The following is a 27,355-nucleotide window of genomic DNA, read 5'->3' as shown; positions in this document are numbered from 1 at the left end:
GAGAAAAAAAATTAAGATGAAGTCCATTTCTTCCTAATTATATAAATTTAAAGCATTTAACCATCGTATTACTACAATGTTTAAATTCACCAATAACATTTTATTTTTATTTTCTCTAACATCTGGATGTTTTTGGCAAAACAATTTGCTAAACAAGAAAACAAAATTTTATTTATTTTTTTGTCCTCCTATGACGATATTATAAATAAGTATGCTCGACTTAATTGTAGGAAGCACTATTTTTCCCAAAGGTGGTAAACGAATAGAATGCTCTTCCTGCCCACGTCGTGGAAGCTGAAAGTACCACACAGTTTAAGAGAAGATATCAGAAGACAAAGGGGGCTACTAAAGGGTCGGAAACGGCCAGCCAGCCCTCAGCGCCACTTGAATAATTTAGTGGCGTTACGGTGAATTACGGTGAAAAAAGGTATAAAAACGTCTCATCTTAGGAAAAACTTGTGTTTAAAAATGAAATAACACTTTATAAGAAACAGTGAAGTCACATCAAATGATTTCAGCACAGTTCATTAATGTGAATCATATCAACTTTAATATACAAAATTAAATTTTCTTATTAAGCAAAAATATTTAACACATGACATTATTTAACACTTGAATTTCTCAAGCAGGCTGCAATATCATTATAATGGTGGAAATACATTTTACACGACAAAATCAAAATGTTAGAGCTTTTGTAATTTTTTCTTGTTTTTTAACATGATATAGATACTGAAGTTTGCACCAGACTCCTTTGCACATTGCTACTAGTTTAAAATCAGCAATTTCATCTCGTTGTGTTGCAAAAGCATACTGCTTCCTGGGGGGAAAAAACATGAGAGAAAGGGTAACTTATGGTGTATTGTAATATGATTTTGTCTTATCTTTATAGAGTACCTATTGTAAGTGTTATTTTAGTGTTTTTCCTAAAGCTTGGTTTCCATAGAATCGCTCACCTATAGGCGAATATCGCTGACAGTTGTCGGGAAGATTGAACCTGTTTCAACCTTGCCAAATGAGTTGCGGACGAATCGGGGTGCCTTCCCGATTACGTTCGGGCAGCTAGCAATGCTCCCTGATTCGCCTGCAACGCAATAGCAAGGTTGAACCAGGTTCAACCTCCAATAACTGTCGGTGATAGGGTAAGCGATTCCATGGAAACCGAGCTTGAGTTTGATGCAGTACTAGCATCAATAAAAGGGGAGAAGAATCCATGCCAAGTGCTTCCAGACCCTTTGATAGGATAAAATCAATTGATAAAAACAGAGTCAAGAACATTTCATCCATTTTAAACTACTGTTCTCAATACTTATTTCTGAATTTTTTCTTTTGGTTAATCCAGTTGTTAATTTGTGTAAGTAAATGTTTATTTTTACTTACGGACTTGATTTTGGTTTGTTTTGCAGTATATATGTAAATGTCTGAGGCAGCTTAATTGTAAAGACTTGATTAAAGTTGATTAAATAAGTCAAATTTTATGCATCTCTAAACCAATAAAATGGTTAAGTTGAAAAAAAAAATTTAACTTCTCACACAACAATTTACAATACCTCAAACACCACACCATAAATCATTAAAATGTAAATTTTGGAAACTAATCAAAAAGACTCAGGGGCAGATCCAGGGATGTCCACAAAGTAGAGGCTGACCGAGAGCCAACACTACCCTAGGGAGAAATTGTTGTTTTCTAGATGCCCGGAAATAACGTCTGAGGCAATTAATAATTTCTTTTTCTTTCTTTCTTTTTTTCCCTTCCAAAAGGAGGAGACGGGGCCAGCCCACCCGCCAACTCCAAAATCTGCCCCCGGGACTCTGAGATTAACTCAAGATTTGTTTTTTTGAGGTCAACAGAATAAATTTCACTGATTACATTATTACATTGCACCAAAAGTCCAACGGATATATTTTAGTAGGTACAGATTCTATTAAAACATTTTATGAGAGAAAAAAATATTGGGTTAATTGCCTATTATAGTAATTACTTGGTAAAATTATTTTCAATATCATCTCACAATTGTGTGTACAGTAGCAGGATGAAAATCCTAATTTAATTTTTTTAGGAAGCCTTACCTGAGTATATATTTGGCATGTCTAAGGAAACCTCTTTGCATCAAGCTCAATGATAAGTACACAAAACAACGTGACATCAGATAAGGATCCCCTAGTTTCTTGGCGAGAGAAAATTGCTGCTCTGATATCCTGCCAGCTGTGGACGCCTGCAAAAATAAAGAATAGTAATTGTTGTAACACTCATTGCATAGTAATACCAGTACTGTTTATACAGTTAATATAAGAATGATTAAACCTCAAATTTCATCCAAAAATTTACATACTTGAATGTACTGTATGATTAGATGATTAATCTCATTTGTATATTAGTCAGATATATTAGTCAGATGAGGTGGATCACTTTTATTTTCCAATTGGTTAATTCTCAATCCTTTCTACATTATTTTACTTAAATGTTCATTCACTTATAAACAGCTACAATCTCATTACCCTCCACTAAAGTGAAATTTGTGATAATATATATTATAAAATGTATGTGTATTATTATATTAGGCCCCAAAAAGTGCTGTTCAAGACCGACATGGTCTGACCAATCAAAAATCTTGAAAATATAGGGTCATTACAAAGATGAGCTCAAAATACAAGCATGATGTTTCTAAAGTTTAAATAAAAATTTAGAAAAAATAGATTATTATCTCAAAATCTACATTGTATTTTCCAACATCAATCCTAATCTATTGATGTACTCCAGTACTTACTGTACACCACAAGTGGGCAAATTGCAGCCTGACAGCCCTTTTTTTTTTTGCGGCAGCCCGGGAAAATGATTTAAAAACCCTATGTGCACGGCTCACTAAGCAACACTGGCTTAGAAAACACAATGTTTTTTTACGGCCTGATACCAATCATATGTAAAAAGTAACATTAAAATTGAGAATAAGTGGTGTAAAAACAGTGCTTGGAGGTTTTTAGAAGCTCACTGGAAACATCAAAGTTTGGTTGTGGTACTCGGTGTTAAATTAAAAATTCACTTTGACCCTCTGACTGATTTTTATGCCCACCTCTGACTTACACAATGGTGGAATTGATCACCTAAAGATGAATAGGCACCACCCAACGTTGACAGCCATGAGAAGGCATCTTCAAAAACAAGTCTCATTTTTAGGTATGGTAACATATGACAACACCTTAAAGAATAATACAAATTTGAAACGTTAGTTTGAAGTATAAATGCAGTATGAGTTTCAGGGTTGGATTTGGGTCCCGGAAAAATTTTGATTTCTAGATGGTGAGAAATGAGCTTTTTTGACTTCTGAGATGTCTTTTAATGACTTTTAAGTTCTTCAAAAATTCAAGGTTTCCCCTCGTAAAAATGGTCAGGTAAACTTTCTCATTCCTATTACAGTAAATAAGCCTATTATGTGAGTATATACATTTAAAAAAATTGAGTACTTTCACACTTATTCTTTTTTTAATGAATCGATGAACCCCAAACGGTAGGGGAGGGGGGTCCGCCCCGGGAAAATTTCGATTCCTAGATTGCGGGAAATGAGCTTTTCAGACTTCTAATTTTCCCATTGTAAAAAAAAAACAATTTCAGCTCATGGGTCCTGAAAAGGTACATGTAGGTCTAGAATTTTTTTAAATTTTTTTTTATTTTTTTGTTTGCCCAAAAGGTGGGGGGGTCAGGACCCCCTGACCTCCCTCAGATCGCCAATGAGTTTGCAGCAGTGAGTAGTGGAATTTGGTTGTTAGAGATAGCTTCCAACTTCTAGGCACAAGCTTCAAATATATTTAAATCACCGGTATATCTATACGAAAGTTTATCTGTGTTGGTGATTGATACGACAGAATCAATGATGCAGTAGCCCACTCTGCTGAAGGTTTTCTTTTTTTGACAGATGTGATGCACCGAAAATCGAATATCTATGCTTTTTTTTGTCTTTGAGAAATGGTTCAGATGTTGTTTTTTATCATTACAGCAGGCCATAAGAAATGCTAAACTCATAAGATAGTTTCACTAAAATGTTTACTCATGATATTTATTTAATCGTAATCTTTAAACTTCATAAAAAATGTGTTGTAGCAGAAGGTTGAACGATCTAAGTAGGAATCTACATCGTATGTGATAGTCATACTTGCTCGCAGATATGTACTGTATAGCCTATTGTCTATCAATTTTTTTTTATTAAAGCTTCAACCTTCATCAGTATGGCCCAACAATGTTGACTGTATGAAGTCACTTTTGGGACATGTGATATAGGTTGTAGTCAGGTGGTCTAACATTTATGGTGGCGTTTTTTCACAGGTCATTTTTTAAGGCAATATCTGATTACCCTATTAGCAAGAAGGGCTACAATGTATAATTATGCATGTTTTTCTCACCAATTCAAGACTTACCATTTCAAATCTGCTTCTATATTTGATATATCTGATTTTCTTTTACACTTAACATTTAATTTGATCCAAGATGAAGTACCTAATTCTTTCAACACATTGCTGTAAAAACTGTTTCTAAAATGTCTTGAGTTGTAAATTTCATTTACCAGGCAAGACACCAACAGAGGATCAAAGGTCAAATGGAATATAACAGTATTCTCATCAAGATGGTTTGAGATGCAACTGCCATCATTCTTTTCATGTTTTAAATCATCATCAGATATCAAAATCCTCTTGCAAATTATTTGGTCTAAATATGTACTATCACTGTATGATATAGCCCCATCAACATTTGTAGGTACAACAGAAACATCTTCATGTTTACATTTATAAAGGAAAATCCTGTTTATATTTAGATGTCTGTTGTAAACATTGAGGACAATTACTTGTCCATTAATGTCCTCCATGAGTGTTTGGAATCAAGCCAGCTGTATCATTTCCAGAGTCATGTCTCACCTGTAAAAAAATAAGAGTTGTTTTAATATTATCTTAAATTAGAGCAAGTGAAACAATTATTATTATTAAAAATACAGGTCTATCAATTAGTAATTAGGTCTATCTAACTTCTTTTATTGTTATACTTCCTATGCTGTACATTCAACAATAAAATTCAGTTTGAAGTCAGATTTAAATTGAATTCAATTTATTCACATACTGATTCGTGTAATGCATCATATAGTAATGATAGAAAAAAAGCGTAGGCCTACAGGCAGTGCATTTATGACTGGTGATGCCAGTAATTTGGTAGAAAAAATTAACATTTTTTAAATGTCTAGGGCTAGGTTTATTAAATTACACTTTAAACTTTCTGTAACTCGTTGAACAAACTTTTCCTACTTTTGTATCAACAGTAAACAATTGAAAATTAAACAAATCATTCAGAAGTGTTTTTCTTTTTTAACAACTGAAAAAAACAGATGTTGAATCCAAAATACTATTGAGGAACTAAAAAGCTTAGCAGAAAATACAATCTTATTGACTAAGTGATTTTAAGTTTACTGTTTTACTTTTGTTTTGTTAATGAGGAAGTATTTTTGTGTGTTTGTAAGTTAGCCGTTACAGAAAGTATACAGTATTTATTTTCTGTAATTCACATAATAATCAATAATAATATAGTAATCGCATGAAGTTATTCTCATCATAATAATTTTAAAAAAAAGGAGTAAAGGTAACTTACACACATTTTACACATTTCAGGTATTATTTTACAGTTGTTCAACTTGTATTGTTTGTAAAGTAGGGCATTAAATAGATAGCCTAAGCCTAGTAAAATATATATTATTAATCTAAATCTGTGCTGTGCTTCTTTTGTCCTGGTTTGCTCTAGTCTGCTAAACAGTATCTGTTCCATGGTTTCTATTCTAGCCTAGGCTAGACTAAACTAGCCTTTTAGCCTAGGCTAGACTCTAGCCTACTACTACTAACTAAAAAGCATGAACTACCTATAGCCTGGGTCTAACTAGTATTTTTAAATTTAGGTATTGATATAGTAGTAGTGCATGTTTTTACTTGACACAGCAGATCAAGTCATCTTATCAGCCAAAAAATGGGAAATTTTATGACAACTGAGTCACTAGTCTGCTGCAAACAAAATACATACGCTAATACGCTGCAAGTTTACGTTGTTCGAAACGCGTTTGCTTTTGCTTTCAATTTTTCGATAACGACCAACGACAGCGTGGACCATGGATTTGAGCCTCCGGAAAAAGTTTGAAAGAATCACAATAAGTAATGAAAATATATTTCAAACCTATTGATTATAAAGCCAAAGAAAGATAGTTAAAAACAACAAAAATACTTATATATATTTTTGAAATTTAAATTTATAACTTTTACAATAGCTTGCAACTTTGTAATCCAAATGTACATATTTTCAGTGTGGAATTTTGCTGCCCATTTGCCCAGCTGCTTGATGGATTTTGATGGCGCGGGGCTTTGAAATGGAAATTCCCTTTCCACAACAAAATGGCATGCTACGATGAAAATGGGAGTTTGGAAGTCTTGAATTCACATCCACTTTTCGGTATTTTAAGAGAAAATGTTAAGAATTCTACAAATCCGGATGATTCTGAAGAACTCATGGCCGTTAAAGATGGGGATTTGTACGTGTGGGATAAAGAACATCTGCATCTGCTTACAGCAAATCTGAAAGTATTCGTAGGCCCAACTGATGACGATATTGCAACGTTCAGGTACCAGGTATGTAAGAATGGAGATGTGTTGTAGTAGGTCACCTACCTACCAGATCGAAGTTTTGGGCCTAGAAATTCATACTTATAATTATATCACTGAACTGATAGGCGCTAATGAACTTCCGCACCTAACTTTTAATTCTTAATTTTTTAACCTGAATTTTCTTCTCACAGAACAGTCACAACACATAATTATAAAACATTTTTACATGATTCAACCACTCATAAAGTACATTTTTTCAACAAAAAAATACCTTTATAAATGTAGGTTGATAAAGGGTTTCCGCGCTTGCTAGCACGACGAGATGTACTTTTTTGCAATCAAGTAAGAAATTACCAGAATGTCCGAGTCAATTCTTAAGTTTTGAAACCATTAAACAATAAAGGCCAGTCTTATAATTTTAATTGGAATTTTCCCATGAAACATCCGAAAACAAAATGTGCCATCATGCAGTACCATCTTTTTGAACTTTCTTGTCGTAATTGAGGTTAATCGAACCGATGTTTATCATTGGCTTTAATAGTTGTTTTTCTGGATTTAGGCCTAGGCCCCTAGGGCCTATTTTTCGATCTGTGTACGCATTTGGATCATTACTAATTTTTGAAGTAATTATTGTACGTGTGAAATTCATGTGAACACACATAGTCAAACAACAGCACCATACAATATAAAGAATGACATACAATACGCCAAATACTGTAAAGTTTTCATTCATAAACGTTTAATCAAAAAACTTCACGCTGCAAACTCAGACATTCTGGCAATTTCTTACTGATTGCAAAATGGCAGCCGCCCGTCGTGCTAGCGAACACAGATTAGCTGTACTAATTTGTGGGCTTATGTGTTGAAAAAGGTACTTTGTGAGTGTTTAAATCATGTGAACATGTTTGTTAATTATATGCTGTGACTGTGAGAAGAAAATTGAGGTAAAAAAATTAAGAATTAAAAGTTTAAGGTGCGAAAGTGCATTAGCGCCCTGATATACAATCAAATAATTAATACTTGTGCAGGTCTATGTTTATACAAATTGGCTTTGACGTAAGCCTAATCTTAATAATAATTTAATATAGCCTAGTAGGTACTAGTAGGCCATTAATAATATTAATTATACCTGTGTTATGCAGTGCCATTAGTTATGATTCTGCACCTATTTGCCTAGAGATTTTCTATGCAAAATTTGAACTAGGCTAGTTTTTGATATATCATCTGCGCAATTGAAATATTTCACAGTATGGGTCAAGTCAATTAGCATTTAGGTGCTTAAAAAGTGTTTTAAAAGTATATCTAAATATGTCTATAATTTGCAGATTCTTCTTTGCACAAATGCACCAATCTTCGAAATAGAAAGTGTTACACTCAATGAGACTAGTGATTATGTTATGCTGCACGGACAGAAGGGTCTAGCAGTGTTAGCTCTTCCCAGACGTTATGGAAAAAACAGTGAATTTGAAGGTGGAAAAAGAAAGATTAATTGCAGGTATTGCACTTTAAATTTTGTAATTACAAATAACAAGATAATGTATTCTATGTACAGTAGTGCATTGTGCTTCTTTACTCATAAGCTAAAATCAAATTTGTGCACTATATTAATAATATTTTACCTTTTGAACCAATACAGTATATTTTTGCATTTTTGTGCATTGAACATTATTATATTAATTAGTGTATCTGTTATCAAATATCTTTACGAATGAAATGATGCATACATACTAATCTAACATAAGAATGATTCTATCCTTTAGGACAATGATAATTGCTGAACGATTGTTTATTAGTAACCCATCACTGAAGCTCCTAGAAGCTAAATGGCACCCAGGCAGTGAAACTGGCATGCACATTTCAATTCTGACATCTGATAATATTCTAAGGTAAATTGTAAAATCATGTTTACTTTCCATTTCTGTTCCTCCTGCATCTAGAGTATAGAGTGGCAGGCCTGCAATTCTTGAACTTGGGGTTAACTTGTCTGCAAAACATTTCTCAATAGAAGAAACTTAATTGAGTTAATTAAATAGTTCATTGCAAGTGTGTTAAGTACCAGTAGAATGGAAACATGCAGTAGTTGTACTCGTTCCTAAGATGTATGCCCCTAGAATCAACAAAATGAGCCCAATTTCCCTCACTTCCGGCAAAGTCGCTGAAGACTCTGAAAGTTCATGAGTTACATCTGACATTCCACCATCCTTAGATACCTGACAGTATGGTATTGTTAAAGTTGATTCCACCCCACATTAGCTTGTCTGCCTAGTCCATGATTTTTGCTCTGTCGCTGAGCGGAGTCGCAATGTGGAAACGATCATACTCATGGACTTTACATCATTTGATAATGAATTTTAGTATAGCAGATCTCTTTCAGGTGTACCATATCTTGATTTCAACCTACCGAATTGTTAAACCAATCAGGAAAAAAAACAAAATATAAATAGAAAAAAAATTATCCAGTTTAAATTGAATTTAAAGCTTTTAATAGCCTTCTATTAATTTCTGTTTATCTTGATACTGAAGTTAACATCAGTCACTATGTAAATATATAGATTTATTAATTCTTATACTAGAAATTGCAAGTGAAGTGCTGCGAAGTACAACTGCATATAAATGTTCTTCGAACAAAATTATTTATGCGAGTCAAGTGAAAATAATGAATAATAAAAATATAACAAATACTACGAGACACGACCCATTGTCTATATTAGAACACTTCTCACTGGGTAACAAAGTCGTAATTTTTCATTTTTGTCAAAAAGTGTCTATAGATAGTGGTGAATTATGGTTTAGGTTTTTTTTAATGAAGTTTCAAAAATGTTTACGTATGTGGAAAATGTAGTTGATTACCAAAGGTTACAATTTTTATTTTGAAGACTGCATGGTCTAGGAAGTGTACATTTTTTTATGGGGCAATTTTCCAAGGGCGGGTTTTCTAGGGGTGAGTTGACTGCCAAAGAGTGTTGCCAAAGTCCGAGCCAGCGTGTTATTTGATCACAAGTGCGAGACATCACAAGTGTGAGCCAGCGAGCCATGACGTCACAACAATAGATACGAGACGTTGACGAGTTGTGCGAGGTATCGGCTGAGATTTGTGGAGTACAATTCAAAAAACAACTATATAGGTCTAATAATGAATTATTGTGATGTTAAATAGACAATGTTAGCTATCAAGGAGCGACGTTGTTTTTCATTGGGACCTTCGTCCCTTCAAGGCTAGGCCTATACCATCCTAGCTAGTCTAGGCCTAGAGTAGGATAAGGCTATTGCGACATGCGGACGTTGGTACAAACGTCAAGAATATAAATTGGCTGCTTTGCAGCAATTATTATTAATCTCTATTTACATTGCTAATTCTGTATCATTGACCTTATTTTCCTCACACTTCTTTCTAGAATATATGACATCCAGGCCCCTCAGCGACCTGTCCAGACCCACTACTTGAGTGAGGAACCAAGTCCTTGCTTGTCTTCAGGTTCTGCATCTTTCCAAGCTGCATTAGGAGAGGTGGCAATTTCATTTGATATTGGTCCACCACAGAAAGTGATCACTCGACGGTTTGGTCTGCGAGGCCACCAAAAAACTCTAATATATCCTATCTATATCTTAAAGGGGAATGGAGATGTATACCTACTACCAAACAGTTTAAAAGACAAAAGGTAATATATTAAAATTTAAAAAATTATATTTATTTTTCTAAACTGTTTAAAATTGTTTTTATAATGCTAAAATACAGTGGTAATAATAATGATGTACATTCTGAAATTGTTAATGGTGAAACCAACAAAATTGTTTTGCTGATATATTTTGTTTGATTCTACAGGTATTCTGGGTTGTTTATGTTATAAATTCAAAAATCTACATTACCATAGAAATGCAATGAAGTTCTCCTAATAATAATGATAGTATTTTTTTGAAGGTTTGATTGATGAAATGTGTTAAAATGTGGTTTAGTGAAATACTGTTGATTTATGACTGTCATCAGAAAGAGGACTAACAATGTTAGATCATAATGAACATCTTCAAAAATGTCAATCAAACATAACAAACGACCAATCAGATCTGATTTGTGGGATTTTGGCAACAATATCCAAGGGGAGGGGCTTAGCTATATGCTGCTGCCTGTAATTTTGTTTCCTTTAACTTGAATTCGTAAATGAAAAGAAATATCTCTCTTTTAACCTATTTTAAAGGTATGTAGACACAAGATTGCAGGGTCCGTTAGCAATGTACCCACCTGCTGAGGACAACTATGGACTAGATGCCTGCGCATTGCTGTGTTTACCTTGTAAACCACATGTCCTAGTGGTTGGCACTTCCTCAGGCCACCTGCATCACTGCTTAGTATTGACTACAGAAGAAGATGATGATGAGAATGTGGTATGGTCTGAGTGATTATATATAGTACATCATTAAATATAATTTTATAAATTATTGTCACATTTTTGCATATTGTAAATGCTAAAATCATAAATTTTATGTTAAATGCTTTAAAATCACTCTTGCAGGATTTTACTTCCTCTAATTCATAAATGTTGTTTTGTTATTGATCTATAAAAGAATGGCTGTAAATAATTAATTAATTCATAGTATTAAAGTCATTGATGTTCTATCGCAATCTGAATAAAAATTGTACCATAATTAAATTTGTGTTTGGACCTCATTAGCATCAAGCATATGCCATGAGGTCTCGCCACTCTCTATGTAACATCAGTGTAAGAGTAAAATAAGGGCACATAGAAAATATTGTTAGATTTTCACTCCTGCCTGCATAAAAAATATGGGAAATATTAATGCAGGAATATATTTTTTCTGTCGCATCATTTATTTCAACAGCATAAAAAATACAATGAAATTTTGTGACTGGAAATACATTTTCTTTAAAAAACAATAAAATTAAACCAGTTTTTATAAAATCTTAACAATATTCTTGCCAAATATAAACAGTCCCTCCCTCATCGATATAAAAAGAAAGCAATATTCTATTTTTCTGAGTAGAAAAAAAAAAACCGCCCGCCCTCATCACTTATTTTTTGGGATAATCTACTAATTTTTTCTATGTGCCCTAGAGACTGAGAGTGATTGATTGGGAATTTCACAGCATTTTTCTTCCTTTTTTTTTTTTTAGTCTGTATCATCTGTTGATTCTGGTCATTTATCAACACACGTAACTGAATGTGATTCTTCTCTCTACGTCTATGAGACAATTGAACTTCCAATGAGTCCAATCCTATCAGATGATTATGACGAAGAGAGCCCTCATCCTGTTAGACTCCATCAAGGTCTGTTAGAGTTTTTTCTCAAATTTAGCTTTGTGTTTAAAAGTACAAATTTAATTAAAAATTATCAGCCATTTTATTAACATTTTCTGACTTTATTCATTTGTATTGCAGATATTTTTATTGTTTTCTTCTTTTGCCTTATTGCCCATTTCTTATCTGCGCTTACAAAACTGCTTAAATACTTTTTTTTCATTTTATTATTTATTCTTAATTAAATTTTTATAATTTTTTTTACTTATTAAATAAAAATTGTTATTAATATTATTAATTATCTGTATTATTAATAATTATGTATTAGTTGTTAGTGTTTTGTTAGTGTTATTATTAACCATTGTCTTATTTCTATATTATTTATGTAGTATCATCATTCTTATTTATGCTGTTAACATTCAGATAATGGAAATGCATCACGGTACTACTGTACCCATAATGCTGGTGTGCATTCTGTGTCTCTTCCCTGGGCCAAGAAGCTACAGCAGTTTTGTACTGAAGGTAATTAACTCAGATAAGATAGTATAATACATACAAGTATCATATCAATGTGCATGCCATCGTGTTGGGATTATTCAATATTTCAAAATTGATTTTGTCATCAGGGAGAATAACCAGTGGACCTTTCGGTAATTAACTCACAGTATAGAAATAAACTGGTTAATGCTTTATATTTAGCATTTGACTTATGTTTAGTTTTCAACAGTATTTTGAATGAAACATTCAGACCAAGAAGCCTGGTTTCTAAATGAAAATAGTTAAACGAATACTAATATTACATCAGTGATATTTATATCACTTCCTGTAAATGTTTTAGTAATGTCAATAAAACCATTGTCATGTGGCAGAGACAAGCCAAACCAGTCACTCGTCGAAAATCCTGTTTCAAAGATAATAGCCAGAACATGCTGGAATGTCAAAATTATCGAAATATATTTTATTGCATGTAACTAACATTTATATTATGTCATGCTATGCTGTTATTTTCCTCATTTGCAATATTAAAAAAACAATTTTTAAGAATTTGGTGGTGGTTTCTGCCTGAGAAATGCCAGAAATCATCAACTTTGAAGGCTGATTTCTCAAATATTGTATCTCCTCTAACTTCATAAAGAAATGTCGGATTTAAATGATTTTTTTAACCATTTTATGTATCTCATTTTACTGTTTAACACTGTATTAGTAGCTAAAAATCAATTTTTGCTACAAGCGACTGGTTTCAATTTTCTTTGCCACATATATATTCATTATTTCACTGTTTACCAACTGAAACTCCAAAGTTCAATGTGACAAATACCTTAAGAACAGCTTAGCTCAGTTAGATAATCTGGCGGTAGCTATTGTGTGTGCACTGAACCGTGGAGATCTTTTGGTAAACGTTTCAATCCCCAATGCTACTCTCCTTGTCCTTTAAGCTAGAGGGCGCAATGCAAGTTCATTTAGCCCACGTCTTTCGGATGAGACGTTTAAGCCATTGTGTACACTGAGACTACGGTTTTTAGTCCTTATTCGAGAAGGCTAGTTCTACCACCAGAATCGTAGTCGAGCGTGCCGTTCAAACCAGCGCTGATATTATGGCCGTAGGTTGAGTGCAAATGCTTCCCCATTCGACTCACCTTTATATGGTCAAGATATGACAAAATCATGCCCATATATGTGCAGATCAAAGGTGTTTTTCACATAAAATGTGTACGTGCACAGAGCTTAACCTGACATGTTGTAATCTACTTAGAAGGAGAAAATGATGGCGGTGATTTGCTGCTTGCATTACGAGAAGATCAACCGTGTCGTGTAGAACACTTAGTCTGTACACAGCCTATTCCAACAAGGTAAGTAGTCAGAATTGTAGAGAAACATCCATACCAACATCTTTTTTTTTCATATTCACTAAACCTTTCTGTAGCTTTGCAAGTAATATATAAATATATTTTCAGCCCACCATCTCCAATCCTAGGCTTAGCTGTAGTAACAGATCAGTTACTAGGCAACCACCTTCTCTGTCTGACATCAAGTTATGAATGCCTTTCACTTCCTGTTTCGTAAGTACATATTTGAAGCTGTATATGTTTTCGTCTTTAACAATACACAAGAGAAATATATGCGCTGTAAATAAATATGAACTTAAACTGGGAAATAACATCTAATTCTCTATACAAAACCATTTTATCATTGATCCTATAAAGGATCTTTCTTTACTACATAGAAAATTAAACTTACGGAAAAAGGAAAGCAAGCAAAGCTTCACCTACAATATGTAAGTAGAGTAAGCTCTTGGTGTCAGGTTGTCAAGTCATATGGCAGTTCACTGCGGATAACCATGTATGCAAGACACTCAGAATACTTAATCACTATCATGTAATGGGTTTTGTTGAGTTTATGTATTATGTTTTAAAGATCGTGAATTTACTAGGATATCTCAGAGTTCACCAATAAGTTTGACCAGAAATGCAACTTTGATACGAGCCCTCATGGTTGAATATTGCAAAGTAAGTCATATATCAGATATATGAATTAGTTGCAATTTTGAGCCAATGTGGCTTGTATCAAAGTTGCATGTACTTTCCTATTTAAATGTTTTTATTCATTTAATTTTAGTTTCATATAGATAATATTGTACATTTGTCTTGCCTTTTTTATATCTGCACCTTTTCCATTTTCTTTTTTTTAGACTTGAGGAATTTGAACCTCCTCCTGATCTTCTGTTTGAAATGCCATCAGGTGTTGTGAGGTCACCCCTTAAAAGGCCAGACACCCAGCCCTTTCAGAATAGCATCAAGAGCCTATTGAAACGAAGTTCAACAAATCCAATTCTAAGGTAGTGTCACCTCTAATTTTAGAGGGATGGTACTGTGGCAGTTTTGTTGTTTAACATGTATGGGAAGGGGGGTCAGCAAGGGGTCATCTCATGCGCCTAACGCATACACATTTTTTTATTTTTAAATTAAAATGAATCTACTAATTGTTAGCATGAATGAACGCAATTAATGCAGGGAAATAAGATTTTGATGAACTTTTAAAAAAATGGTAAAATGGTACTGTTTGAAAGATTGTCTTAAGCAACCGACATAAAAAATTGTCCAAGAATCTTCTCAAACTCTTTACGCAGATCGCCTGATATGCAATTTTTCCAGCCTTATACTCAATCATATAGATTCTTTTTTTATATGCTAGATCAAGTACAAAAGCAAAGCTAAGTCCTAATGAGTGTTTTATGCTGCTGGGGCAAGCCACTAAAGTTTTACGAGAAGAGTACATCCTGAAACAGGACCTAGCAAGAGAAGCCATCGGACGAAAGTGAATATATATTCATATTTTTGAATGCTAATTATGTAATTATGCAGTTTTAATGATAGTTAAGTCAACCCTCTTTAATTCCAGGATCCTTGAAGGTGAGCTATGGTTTTCTACTTGCTTTTTGCAAGGCCTAGGTTAGTAAAGCCTGTTGGTAGATAATTGGTAATTGCTTTGCAACAGCAATGCAGAGAATTGAGTTCTCAATTGAGGCAGTCTGTGTAATAAACATTGCAAAAATTGTCTACAGTAGGTCTAGATTGAGCGAGACATTTGATTTAATTTTATTGCTACATGTGTTGGTGGAAAAATATGTGCGATACTTCAGGTTTTAAAAAATGTAAAAAGGGATTTTGTTATAGAGAATTGAATACTCTCTATAACAAATACCCTTTCTTTACATAGACTAAAAGGGTATTTGTTATAGGGAATTTAATGCTTTGTGTTCAGACTCATTGTTGAATGCAATAAAATATATCAGGTTCATTTTCATTTAGTTTGTAGATTTCTAATGAACTCATTTTTAAAAAATAATATAGGGTGAAAATATTACAAGAACAGAAACAACAGCAACAAAATGATTTGAAAGAATGTGATGATTTGAAAGAAACATTAGGGGCCAAAGCGGAGGAGCTGGCAGACAAATATGAAAACACCAAAGAAGAGCAGAATCGTTTAGTTGCACGGTAGTACTCGCTTTCATAGTGCTTTTGATTATAATAAGTCTAAAAACTTTGTAAGTATTTCGTAAATACCCGAATAAGCGCCTCAGCCCTAACACAATTTTTGGAGGCTTCTATGTGGTGCTTATTCGAGAGTTCCCATGTTACCTATCTCACATATTCCCGTAGTTCAGTCAGCCTAACGTAGTTCCTACGTCATCGTAAGTAAAAGTTTATAAAGAAATGCTTGTCTTCATTGTGTTATTTATTTATTTTAACACTGTATACATTGTATTAAAACCCGTTCCTCAAAGTGTTTTATTACATACAGGGGTATAATACACTCTGATTAGGCACTACATTGCTTATTCAAGAGTGGCACTTATCTAAAACAAACCAGGTTTAGTGTGGGGCTTATTAGATAGCGGCGCTAATTTGATATGTATTTGATATCCCCCTACTCGTCCCGAATGATGTACTGGGTTCTTTATAGGGCACACAAGCCATTGTATACACTGGGCCTACTGTTTATAGTCCTTATCTGAGAAGACTTGTTCTACCACCAGGACCATAGGTGAGCATGCCGTTCGAACCAGCGCCAATATTATGGTGGTAGGTTGTGGCGCCCCTGCTAATCGCTCGGCCATTTGACTCCCTTGGGAATATGATGATATAAAGAGGATAAAGATGATGAAATTGTGACTCATTAAGATAGTATAGATATTGGTGTTTTTGATATAATTATATCAAATTCCTGTAATCCTTTATTCTCAGAATTGGTAGTCTTTTGCGACAACTACAGAATCGTGTGCCGGTGCTTTCTGATGCAGAACAAAGCATGAAAAAAGAACTCGCGACTATGGAAGAGAAACTGAAACATGTCTCCAACTCGTTAGAACAGGTTGGTTTAATTTAATAAAAATTATAACAAATACAAATGTTTTATATGTGATTAAAGAGAGACATAATTGTGGATGTGGATACTAGTTTTTGAGTTTTGCTTATTTTTTTTATAATCTAGGTGAAATTAAAACATAGTTATCAAAAAAGAAGCATGAAGAAAGATGCAAAAGAGCCACAGACCCCTGTTCTGAATGAGAATCAGACTAGGAAGTTAAAGGGTCTTATTAAAGAAGAGTAAGTTAAATTATTTTTTATTAGTTGAATGATTGACACCATTTGCCCAAACGCTATTTTCATTCAGAAAAGAGTTGTTGTTTTGATTTCCTTTTTATTTCTGTCATCATAAGTCATCATAATAATAGTAGTGTGTGTAGCTAAAAACTTTATCAACATTATCACTGTGTTTCTCAGTACCAAAGTCATTATGTAATTTATCATTATTCATTGCATATTATGAAGTACATTGCCAAGAAAAAAAAACATGTCCTAATGGGAAAATCCAAGAATGTATACCAGCTGGCCTCATAACTCAGTTGGTAGAGTACCCAAGTTGTTATCAGAAGGTCTTGAGTTCAAATCCCAATTTCGACAACACATTTTCCACAAAAATACATTGTCAGGTATAACAGTTAGACAGCCTTTGTATACACATTGAACTTTTTACAGTCAATGTTATCATTAGTACATTTTTAAAGAGCTTTTGATTCAAAATTTTCATCTTAATCATTAGAGTTTGGGCTTCATATTTATCTTTAACTTATTTTAATTCTGCTTATATGATCTGTTTTCTTGTAGAGGTGAAAGCATTGCAGGTTTGGTGAACAAAGTGAAGGATATCTCAATACATTTATAGTATCATCATCTTTCCTAGCAAGCATCTGGCACAAAATCTTGTTTAAAATAAATAACAACAATAGAAATACTGTAACACTGTATATATTTCATACCACTGCAGTCAATAAGTCAACACAATGTGTATGTTGCTAAGCATACAGCAGAACCCCTCTTAAGCAGATAATCTTTGAGACCACAAAATTGTCCTCTTAATAGGGGCGTTCTCTGAATAGGGTTTGGCCATAATCATAAAAGATGTATGTTGTCCTTGTAAAAATGCCTCTTTAATAAGGCACTTTAAAAGGTGAACCAAAGGAGGGATTCTACTATATTGTATAAGTTGTAGGAACATTTGCTTTCAACTTCCTGTATGTATGTCCATATGTACGTGTCATAGTATACCCATTACACTGAGTTTGGAAACAAGTGAACTCAAAATCTGCCAAAGTATAGTATAGTCATGATTTTTCTAGAGATCAACAACATGGTAAAGTTTCAAGTCAACATTTCCAGATTCAGATGATGAATCTAAATAATTTTTCTATAATCTAACTTTTCTGTATTTATACAGTGATTTTTAACTTATACCATTAAAATTATTGTATATAAAATGGGCTTGTTGAATACTATATGAATGTCTTTAATGTATCGTTAGAATACAACAGCTTGTCAGATTAAAATAAGTCTAAATTAACATGTCTTTATTTAAATAGCTGCTGAATATAACAATCAAAGAATGCATGCAAGACAAGATGTAGACAAATAAAGCTTCTGTTGAACATATTGGCACAGTACAATATTTTTGTAATGTAAAATTCAGGCTACATTGGTAATTATAAACATTAGTGTATTATTAATAAACCAATATCTATAATTATTTGTGGTTGTGTTATTTTCTGTTAGGACCATCCAATTTTCACCATTAATTACCTGGTTACAGCTACAAAACAATGTTTCCTTGTACCCCTGCCTGCCCCTGTTCCTCTGAGTACACAGGCCAGTTAGTTCTTTTTTTGAGATAGTACAGTAAGTACACTGTACATGAATTTCCAAGCAACAAAATAAATCAAAAACACACTTTTTTTATACAGTAGTTCAGGTGATTTAATGCCGGTTAATACACTCCATTATACAGACTGATGTTTGAGTGGCCCTATTCATTGTTTCATAGTTGTAATTCATAAAATTTTCAGCATTGATTTTGTCTCTATTTCAATAACTGCTAAATATAACAATCAAAGAATGCGTGCAAGACAAGATGTAGACAAATAAAGCTTCTGTTGAACATATTGGAAAAGAAGCCCCCGGCCCCCTTTACTATGCAAATGTAGCCTCGAAATCAAGCCCATCCAAAGTTCGCAAAAAAAGCAGCAACCCAGGGCTTCAATTTGAGGTTTTACGGTATTATGTGCTGTATGATAGAATCTGGCAAGATATTACTCATGGATGCAAGTCTAATAAAAATTGACCTCTGGGAAATTGATATTATATTTGAAACTAGCCTATGAATATTACCCCCCCCCCCCCACACCTACTGTATGTCAAAATGAAAAGGCTTATAAGGGCGCGTTCAGTGAAAAAGATCCATTGCAGTGGAATGATGATATTTGATGTTGGAGGGGGCTGCTCCTAAAGAGGATTCAGGGGAACCATAGCAATCCCCTGGTTACCCACCTACTGTATGTCAAAATGAAAAGGCTTATAAGGGCGCATTACATAAAGTATGAAAGCCAGGGGTCCAGTGAAAAAGATTAATTGTAGTGGAATGATGATACTTGATGCAGGAGGTAGCTGCTCCTAAAGAGGATTCAGGGGAACTATAGCAATCCCCTGGTTACAGGTTTGTACACTGATATAATAAATACTAGCTGTATGTGCAACCCAGTAGTAGATTCGAGGAAGCCCAGTAATCTTGCCCCTTCCCCCTAGATTTTTCAAAATAAAAAAATTTAAGTGAAAAAGAATATTGTATTCAAATTGATGCCATTTCCGGCCATCTAGAAGTGCCCATAATCATAAATTTCTAGCCTCAACCATGGTGGGTGGATTCTCTATCTGTTAAAGTTCCTCTATGAATTCCTGAATCTGCTACTGTAAAGGTTAAAGGTTATCCATTTATATTCATTTCCAATGACGTAATGTGAAGTGTAAAGAGGCCGTAGCATTATCTGTATTAAGATGGACACTATCGTGCTTACCTCTAGACTCTCATTTGTTGTGCACACCCCAGAGACCAAAAATGTTAATGCCACTAGTATTAATTTACATACAGTAATATCACATTTATTTTATAATTCAAATTGTGTTCTATAAAGTTGAGATATACATGCATGAAAATGGCTTCAAAGATGGTTCTATGGGATTTACAGTAGAATGTAAAAACCTAAAACAGTTTTTGACTAACACATAGTCAGTCACAAAAGATACAAAACAATAGGCATATAATATAGTATTGAACTTTGTACAATAATATAAAATTATGAAAACTAATTTTCACCAAAATTCAGGTTCATATTTTTAATATTTATGCCTAAAAATATTTGGCACTACAGTATTTAGTACTCTTCTTAAATCTTCCAGAAAAGTGGGAGTTCCAAACAGTATCCTACAATACTACTGTACTTCATTCAGAATTTACCACAAATCGTAGCTTTTTAAACACTCAAAATCACAAACTACAAGTAAACATTGTTTAGAACTCTTCGTAAAAAAATCAACTACAGTATTAATCAATCAGCCTCATAAGGGCAGTGAACAGAGGCAGTAGGACTAAAAAAATATCTATTGAACAATCAACTATTAATCAATCAGCTTGTCATTGTTTCTACAGCTCCTCATCGAAGATAGAGTACAAAATTTCATTAGTACCAAATATTTTCCTGATTTATTTCAAAATACATTACACTCTAAATTTTAAAAGTTTTTTTTTTTAATTTTTAGCTCATTTTAAAATATCGATTGTAAATTTATTTAGTTTTTTGCGAAGAGCCACTTTGACTGTCACTCACTTTACAGCATAGCATGTTGCCAATCCTGCCTCACAGAATTTTGTTTCTGTTGTATTATATTGTATGTCCAAGGCATTTAATGATAAGGTTTCCACATGCAGTTATGGTCCTACAAATTTGGTACCATTTTTGACAAGAAATCCATATTAATATCATGCACATAGCCTACTAATGCATTAAACATCACCCTTTTCTTTTTCTATTTACACTTTTGGACTTAATCTACTACTGTGTACACACAAGGACATATAAAACAGGGATCAGGCCTGACAGGGATATTATTAAATATAGATAAAAAATGGACAAATACAATGACAAGAATTTCCCATGCTTTGGAGAAAATAAAACTGGTATTTCATCACCAAAAATATCAACTTATCTAATGGAAAAAGATATGCTTTCCCACATTTAGCTAAATTTCAACATAGCACCAAAAAAAGTACATAAGTAAACCTTAAAGCTAGTTCTAAAATGATTTTTTAAAACATAAAAATGTAACGTTGAGTTGTATTCACACTACTAAATTCTATGTGACAAAATACCTGTCATCTGCCATACCCAAATATGGGCAATTCACACAAATTTGTCACATAAACTTTGAAAGTGTGAACACAGATTTAGGTGTTCTACTGTATCAAATATTTGCCTGTCTGAATCAACAGAAAATGTTTGATCAAACAATATCTGATAGCACAGAAATCTGCTGTGAAATTTAGGCTACTGTAGGTCAAATGGAGGGCCTAGGATATCAACAGCTAAACATTAGGTGGCTGATAAATATATCTACTGTTTATATATACACAAATTTTGAACAGCTACATGCAATACAGAAATATTTTCTTTTCATAACTGTCATTACTTGATAAAAAGGTTCTTCAGTTTTTCTTTATCCTCCACGTCTTTCTGCTTCTGCCTTATTTCAATGTTTTTCAGTTCTTTTTTTACGGCTGCTGCCAAACTTGGATCTAGCTCAGCCGCACGCATAAAGTCTTTTTCAGCTTCCTCAAAACACCAACATGCAAAGTATGCCTTGCCTCTTCTGAACAGTGCCTTCACATTGACTGTAATATAATTTCAAGATTTAAAAAAATCATTACAGTATTTCATCCCATACACTTCTGAAAGCCTCTTTAGTTCTAACAGAATTTAGATAAAAATGTACAGTAGACAGATAAAGGGATAGAAAAGCATTGTGCTTATCACAGTGAATGTATAACCAACTAGAAAATAGGATATTGTTTTATACAAAATTAATAAAAAAAAAAAAAACAATGTCAATAAAGAACATAAAAGAAACTTTTCATTCAAACTCACTCTGATCCTTTGCGAGAACTGAGGTGGTGTGCTCAATAACAGCAGGATAATCCTCACTAATTAGCTTGCACTGTGAATAGTTCAATAGAAACGGAATTCTCAATTTATCCAGACGGAACCAAGGCTCGCTGCCTGGTTGTTCGTGAATCAACAAGTTCTCCAAGCATCCTAGGGCTTCTGCATATTTCTCCTCCGCTTTAGCGTATTGTTTCGCTTGATACAACTGGTTGCCTTCCTCCCTGAGATGAGGCAAAGCATTCAATTTCTCTTCATCGTTCATAGCCCATGTGTCTTTTTTATATTCTCCGGGATACTGCACGCTTAACAGGTCAAAGGTGAACTGTAATGGTTGTGGATTACGTACAAGTTCATTGAGGTCATCATGACCGGTACTTGGGGCTTTCATCTGTGCCATGCCACAGCAACGGTGCTGCTCCTCTTCTGTGGTCTTCTTAGTTCCCGTTGCAAATTCTCTGAGTTTTTGAGCCACACTAGGATAAGCTGTAACATGCTATGAAAAAAGGATATTGAAGTAATAATATTGTCAACTATATTGATAATAAATTATATTTCTATTCTATAATTTCTATTACATTCATTTTCTGTGTCTGTGATCTCTTGTCATACAATTGTTTGTGTTGCTTTGAACCCCATGTATTTGACTATAAAAACACGGAAAAAAATCCCCTGTATGACCGGGAAATATAGAAACAGATTGTGGAGTGTAGCTTTGCTTAGCATTTTTTTTATTTATTTAAATTATTTAAGTAACACACATACAATCAAATACAATCAAATGACAAAAATCGGTAAGTACACAGACAATCAATAAAGGCTATAGAAATTTAAAATTCAAGAAGGATATATTCATAATAATCATAATACTAATGATAATATTTGTAATAAAAATAATTGTCATTTCAATGTTTTTAAAATTATAAAAAAGTATTATCTGAAGTTACTAATTGTAGCACAATACTGTACTGTATAAACAAAGATGCAAAGTAACCTACCTCTGTTGGGACTGAAAATTTTGCAACCTCATTAACACGCATTGTTTTTAAACATGATTCCCAAATCTCCAACTTAAAATGCTTTCCAACGAGGATTTCCATAGGTTTTGTCTTCCGACTGTCATCAATAGTAGTGTTCTCCTCATCACACAATTGAGTTTTATATTGAAAAATAAGCTATTGAAGTAAAATAAAGTAAAATAATAACATATGTTATATAATAAAACTACAGTCTATGCCTATTAGTATTATTATTTAGTTATACAGAAAAGCCCTGGCTGGCCTCCTCCTCCTTTCTAAAAACCACACAGAGATAATATATAATGGTGATTCACTATAGTATTCTATACTCCCTGCATAGACCATAGGCGCTTCCACGCTAAAACAAAACATCCGTTTCGGCCGCGAAGCTATTAACTTCCGAAACGATCCTAGGCCTACACCTTCCTTCAGCGGTAATTCCCTTCAACAACTCTCCCTCCTGCCTGGTCCAAACCACAACCAACGAAGCCTGGCCACAAAGCCAAGTGACTCGGTTGGCCTAGCGATTCTAAGCCTAAAATGCATTCTCAGTGCTTTACTAGAGCTGCATTTAGGTTGACATCGTACTTAAATATATATACTTAATGTTTACCTTAGTTCCATCTGGATATTCTTCTAATTCGCCAGATCCTGCAGCAAGAACTTGCTTCGAAACACCAAGCTCAGTCAGTGCAAGGGCCTCCATGATTAACAACAAAAAAAACAAAAGCAAAAAAAAAAAAAATCGGCGTTCGTGCCATAGCGCCCTCAAAAAAATGTATATGGAGCGCCGTGAATGGCTTCTTTTGTGAAAATTGATATAATGTGGTCATAGCGTGCTGCAGACCATTGTCAGTTTGAAAGGGAATACCTATGATACTACGTAATGCCTTTGAATATTTAATTAATTTTCATATATAGAGAAAAGTGTTAATAATGTATCTGAAAATATGTAGCACCATCTAGGCTGTCTATGATAGATCGATACTCCAATTGAGGGAGCTACGTTATTTTAGGATTCTAACCGGCCCAGTCTAGGCCTACTTCTGTATTTTTACCCATGGATGATCTACATTTTTTCTGTCCAGGGAGGTAATAGCACTTAATTTCAATGAAAGTTTCCGAGGATAAGCGCTAACCTATTGGCCCACCATGTACCACAAGAATAAAAAAATAACATAATAAAAAAATATGGCATAATCCTAAGTTAGGCCTACATTAATGATCCTGATATTTTATTAGGAAGTCACGTGTGAGAACACATATTTCATCATTCTGCCGGCCGCCTAAAAGAATAATCTTACGTTGTAATAACGTTAAATAACTTTACACTTTGGTGTGCAATTTTCCTTTTTTTTTCTTTCTTTTTTTTGAGAACCGTAAGTATCACGGGTTTGAAACAAAGATGCACTAGCTTGAGAGAACAATTTTTAAAACAATAAAATAAATTAAATTGAAATCACTGAGCTGGCATATGGACAATTTTCCATCTATATTTTGTTGACCACCATTTCAATACACATAATGTATATAGCGAATGACCCATCACCTATGTTATCACTTTCTAATTATGTTATCATTGAAATAACATCAAGTGCCCATGCATAACGTGCACTGTGTGGACCCAACTAATATATACTACTGTAAGAAGTATATGCAGTACGTTATTATTTGTTGGGATACTTTTTAGACCCTTAGTGAATCTTTATATGTCCCAAGTTCCACTTTAACCTTCCTCCCGTGCTCCACTGCCAAGTAAAGTATCTGTGGTTAATATTCAATTATGTGCCTTCATCTTAGTTTGGTTTAATCCCTAGAACTGCATTACAGTTCAAGTAGCAAAACTTTTATGCGGAACTATCGAAGCGAGCACCTCTACTATCCTGAACTAAAACACTATTGTTCAGAACACACTGCATCGCTTCATTTGCGGATCAGTGTCTAACCCTGTACTCAACTCGGTCTATGTTATTTTTAATAGTCGACGTTTCGTTCAACGCGATCTTGTAAATATTACTTGACCCGTAGTTTACTTACTGATTAGTGCGTTGGCATTCGTACGAATTGTATGTAAACAGTGACCGGTACACACAGAGTCTATATAAATTTTGATAAAAAAGATAGTCGACATTCTTCCGAGTTGTGGGAGTGAAAGAAATGCACTGCAGGATACAGGCTGCATAAAAACTGGGCAGACGTCGTGGAAAGGGCTGCAGGATTTCGTGTAAGTTACTTTTTTAGACTTGTACTTTCCGACTATTATTATAAGGTTGGAGAAACAGCAATAGCCTAGTATTGGCCTATTACGGTACCACTTAGAGATAGTATTAGCTGTAATGAATTCCCTAATATTAACAGGGCCCGTAGTTCAAGAATTAGGAAGTTAGATTGGTCATGGGGAAATATAACATTGTTTTCATATTCCCATTAATCAGTATGTCCAGTTCCTGGTGAGTTGAGGCCAACTTTGGAAAACAAAGTTAGGATATTACATGATATTTGAAGAGGGTGTAGTTAGGTTTTGACCTCTATTTGTATTGTCATTTGAATGGGCCCTTAACACTACGATACGTTGTTAAATCAGTCACTTCATGATCTGTGTGGATCTGTCCCATTATTTTGAGTTTAAACCATAATTTGTCAACCGAGATAAATATGCATTCCAAATTAATTTAGGTAATAATATCCTATTCGATCTAACAGTATATAGACCTAACATGCCTTCATGAGTACTCAATAATGCTATATGAAATGTATAGGCTATTGGCCTTTGAGGATCTTACGAAGACATAAATGTGGCCTATATAAATATCACAGCAGTGACACGCAGTCAGATGACCGAATCTACTGCCCCACACATACCCACCAGCAGAGAATTGTGCGCTGAGGTAATGCTTAGGGGATTATAGTTTACGTACAAAGATTATAAATTCGCTGGGGCCTGGGGAATTCCTCCACCGACATACCAACGATACGTATAGACGTTACACGCACACGTGCGTCTGGGTGCGCGCGCCTGTAGTGTTGGCCTATTATATGATCGCACTTAATAACGCACTCAACAGTGCACGAAACTAGTGTCGCCAAACGATCGCGGAAGGTGATACGTTCACAGATTCGCCTCATCACACATTAGTAGGTCTCTGGGGAATGCTCAAAATGCAATAACTCAATAAAAATTACATATTGTTGATAAAGATCCATATGTGATTTTACAGTTAGAATAACGCAAAATCACCCAATATGTTAGATCAGTTAGATCGATTGACAGACACTCGAGCCTCAAAGACAAAAGCATAAACAAAGTATCAGGCCTAGGCCTATTGTGAAATGTCTTATAATTATTGGTAATTGCGTTGGCGTGGTCTAAATCTGACAGCACCTCAACAGTATCATACAGGTAGGGATATGACAAAGTATGTTGTTCTGTTTCGTTTATTTATTCAGATTGTTTACTCACGTAATCAAAGTACTAGTACCGGTAACCATTCTCGAGTTCAATATTTACTATAGCAAAAGTATGACGCTATTACTAGTCATGGGCCAATGTCAGACCGCGTATAGAAAAACACCTTGGAAGGAAATGCATTGAATTTGTATACCAAAAGAAATGGATTTGTTCTCGTATTCTCGGTAATCCGGTAAATGCAAAATGAAGAAAAGGTATACATTCAAGGGACATGCCTTCTGCAACGACAACCAATATTCAAATTAACCGATTCTCTCGAAAATTCGTTATAAACGATTACTGTTGAAAATGCGATTGAAGTAAATGCAAAAAATTATAATCAGTACCGTATTAGATATATTCCAATGAAACTTAATGGCTCTGTCTATTATTTAACCCCCTCCCCTAATGGAACTAATTTGCAGTCGTGGGTGCACAACCGTTGCGCACCCTCCTCATCGGTCCCATGCACCGCTGCTTGTTATAATAGTTTTGCAAAAACTAAATGAATGAGTATATAAAAATAAATAGAACTGAATTAATTTTTTTACATAATCATGGTCATGGTTATAGAGGTCATTTTTTTAAATATATTATTGGGATAGTACTTTTTTGACATTTTTGTTTCTTTATCATAACAATTTAAATTTGAAATTCTCTATTGCATAAATTGGAAGATAGGCTACCGTACTTATGCTTCTGGTATGTTTTCATTTTGTTAACGTCAACTTTAGTGTTGCAACTTAATCTTAAAATCTACCTCCACTCCCTTTCCGACGCAAACGGAAATTAATCTTTATCATACAGACGGCATATCAAGCACTTCCGACCATCCCGTGTATGTTGTATCAGGTACAGTACTATTGTTTCAACCTATAATTACATGACTATTCCATTGCAAAAGGGTATATCATTCCGTTTAAATAACAAATAAAATATTACTTCGAATGAAAAATAATATAAAAAC

At 34.0% G+C, this 27,355-nt stretch overlaps 4 protein-coding genes across 6 annotated transcripts in view; 2 read left to right on the top strand and 2 right to left on the bottom strand.

The window, feature by feature from the left end:
- Positions 1-527: 527 nt before the first annotated feature.
- Positions 528-6,111, bottom strand: LOC117122133. 2 transcript variants are annotated; one of them, XM_033267617.1, is made up of 5 exons: positions 5,956-6,111; positions 4,408-4,902; positions 3,080-3,194; positions 2,068-2,213; positions 528-817 (listed from the first exon to the last, which is right to left on the bottom strand). In XM_033267617.1, exons 2-5 carry the CDS (start codon positions 4,851-4,853, stop codon positions 676-678), a joined length of 849 nt encoding a protein of 282 aa, XP_033123508.1. In that variant the 5' UTR covers positions 4,854-4,902; positions 5,956-6,111; the 3' UTR covers positions 528-675. The 2 variants fall into 2 exon arrangements, with proteins under 2 accessions (XP_033123508.1, XP_033123509.1); XM_033267618.1 differs by having other exon boundaries at positions 5,893-6,030.
- Positions 6,112-6,306: 195 nt separating this feature from the next.
- Positions 6,307-18,461, top strand: LOC117122128 (nucleoporin 88-like). Its single transcript, XM_033267605.1, has 15 exons — positions 6,307-6,645; positions 7,947-8,116; positions 8,382-8,507; positions 10,017-10,280; positions 10,815-11,001; positions 11,750-11,903; positions 12,297-12,395; positions 13,627-13,723; positions 13,829-13,933; positions 14,563-14,709; positions 15,066-15,188; positions 15,725-15,871; positions 16,622-16,748; positions 16,869-16,984; positions 17,546-18,461. The coding sequence occupies exons 1-15, from the start codon at positions 6,412-6,414 to the stop codon at positions 17,601-17,603; spliced, it is 2,154 nt and encodes a 717-aa protein (XP_033123496.1). The 5' UTR covers positions 6,307-6,411; the 3' UTR covers positions 17,604-18,461.
- Positions 18,462-19,841: 1,380 nt separating this feature from the next.
- LOC117122134 (AH receptor-interacting protein-like) lies at positions 19,842-26,592 on the bottom strand. Its single transcript, XM_033267620.1, has 5 exons — positions 26,401-26,592; positions 23,554-23,640; positions 22,920-23,096; positions 21,907-22,417; positions 19,842-21,653 (listed from the first exon to the last, which is right to left on the bottom strand). The coding sequence occupies exons 3-5, from the start codon at positions 23,019-23,021 to the stop codon at positions 21,448-21,450; spliced, it is 819 nt and encodes a 272-aa protein (XP_033123511.1). The 5' UTR covers positions 23,022-23,096; positions 23,554-23,640; positions 26,401-26,592; the 3' UTR covers positions 19,842-21,447.
- The window catches only part of LOC117122137, a 6,455-nt gene continuing 3,925 nt past the window's right edge, over positions 24,826-27,355 (top strand). The window contains exon 1 of one of the 2 annotated variants that reach the window (XM_033267624.1): positions 24,826-25,164. The gene's annotated coding sequence lies outside the window, so the exon portion shown is untranslated. Of the gene's footprint in view, positions 25,165-26,088; positions 26,341-27,355 lie in introns of those variants that run through there. The other variant, XM_033267625.1, reaches the window with a different exon arrangement.

This window comes from Anneissia japonica, unplaced genomic scaffold (genome assembly GCF_011630105.1).
Source record: "Anneissia japonica isolate Jap-2015-1 unplaced genomic scaffold, ASM1163010v1 scaffold288265_len830512_cov201, whole genome shotgun sequence".
Lineage (NCBI taxonomy): Eukaryota > Metazoa > Echinodermata > Crinoidea > Comatulida > Comatulidae > Anneissia > Anneissia japonica.
The sequence above is the reverse complement of the archived record's forward strand: the minus strand, read 5'-3'. Positions and strand labels throughout refer to the sequence as shown.

Excerpts from the sequence above, each read along its gene's own strand:
- LOC117122133 (XM_033267617.1), bottom strand. The coding sequence starts at position 4,853 with ATGGAGGACATTAATGGACAAGTAATTGTCCTCAATGTTTACAACAGA. Across the intron at positions 3,195-4,407 it reads ATAGAAGCAGATTTGAAATG|GTGTTGTCATATGTTACCAT; the intron begins GTAAGTCTTGAA and ends TTATTCTTTAAG. Across the intron at positions 818-2,067 it reads CATGCCAAATATATACTCAG|GAAGCAGTATGCTTTTGCAA; the intron begins GTAAGGCTTCCT and ends TTTTCCCCCCAG.
- LOC117122128 (XM_033267605.1), top strand. The coding sequence starts at position 6,412 with ATGGCATGCTACGATGAAAATGGGAGTTTGGAAGTCTTGAATTCACAT. Across the intron at positions 12,396-13,626 it reads ACAGCAGTTTTGTACTGAAG|AAGGAGAAAATGATGGCGGT; the intron begins GTAATTAACTCA and ends TAATCTACTTAG. Across the intron at positions 16,985-17,545 it reads AAGGGTCTTATTAAAGAAGA|AGGTGAAAGCATTGCAGGTT; the intron begins GTAAGTTAAATT and ends GTTTTCTTGTAG.
- LOC117122134 (XM_033267620.1), bottom strand. The coding sequence starts at position 23,021 with ATGGAAATCCTCGTTGGAAAGCATTTTAAGTTGGAGATTTGGGAATCA. Across the intron at positions 22,418-22,919 it reads AATTTTCAGTCCCAACAGAG|CATGTTACAGCTTATCCTAG; the intron begins GTAGGTTACTTT and ends CTTTTTTCATAG. Across the intron at positions 21,654-21,906 it reads AGTTCTCGCAAAGGATCAGA|TCAATGTGAAGGCACTGTTC; the intron begins GTGAGTTTGAAT and ends ATTATATTACAG.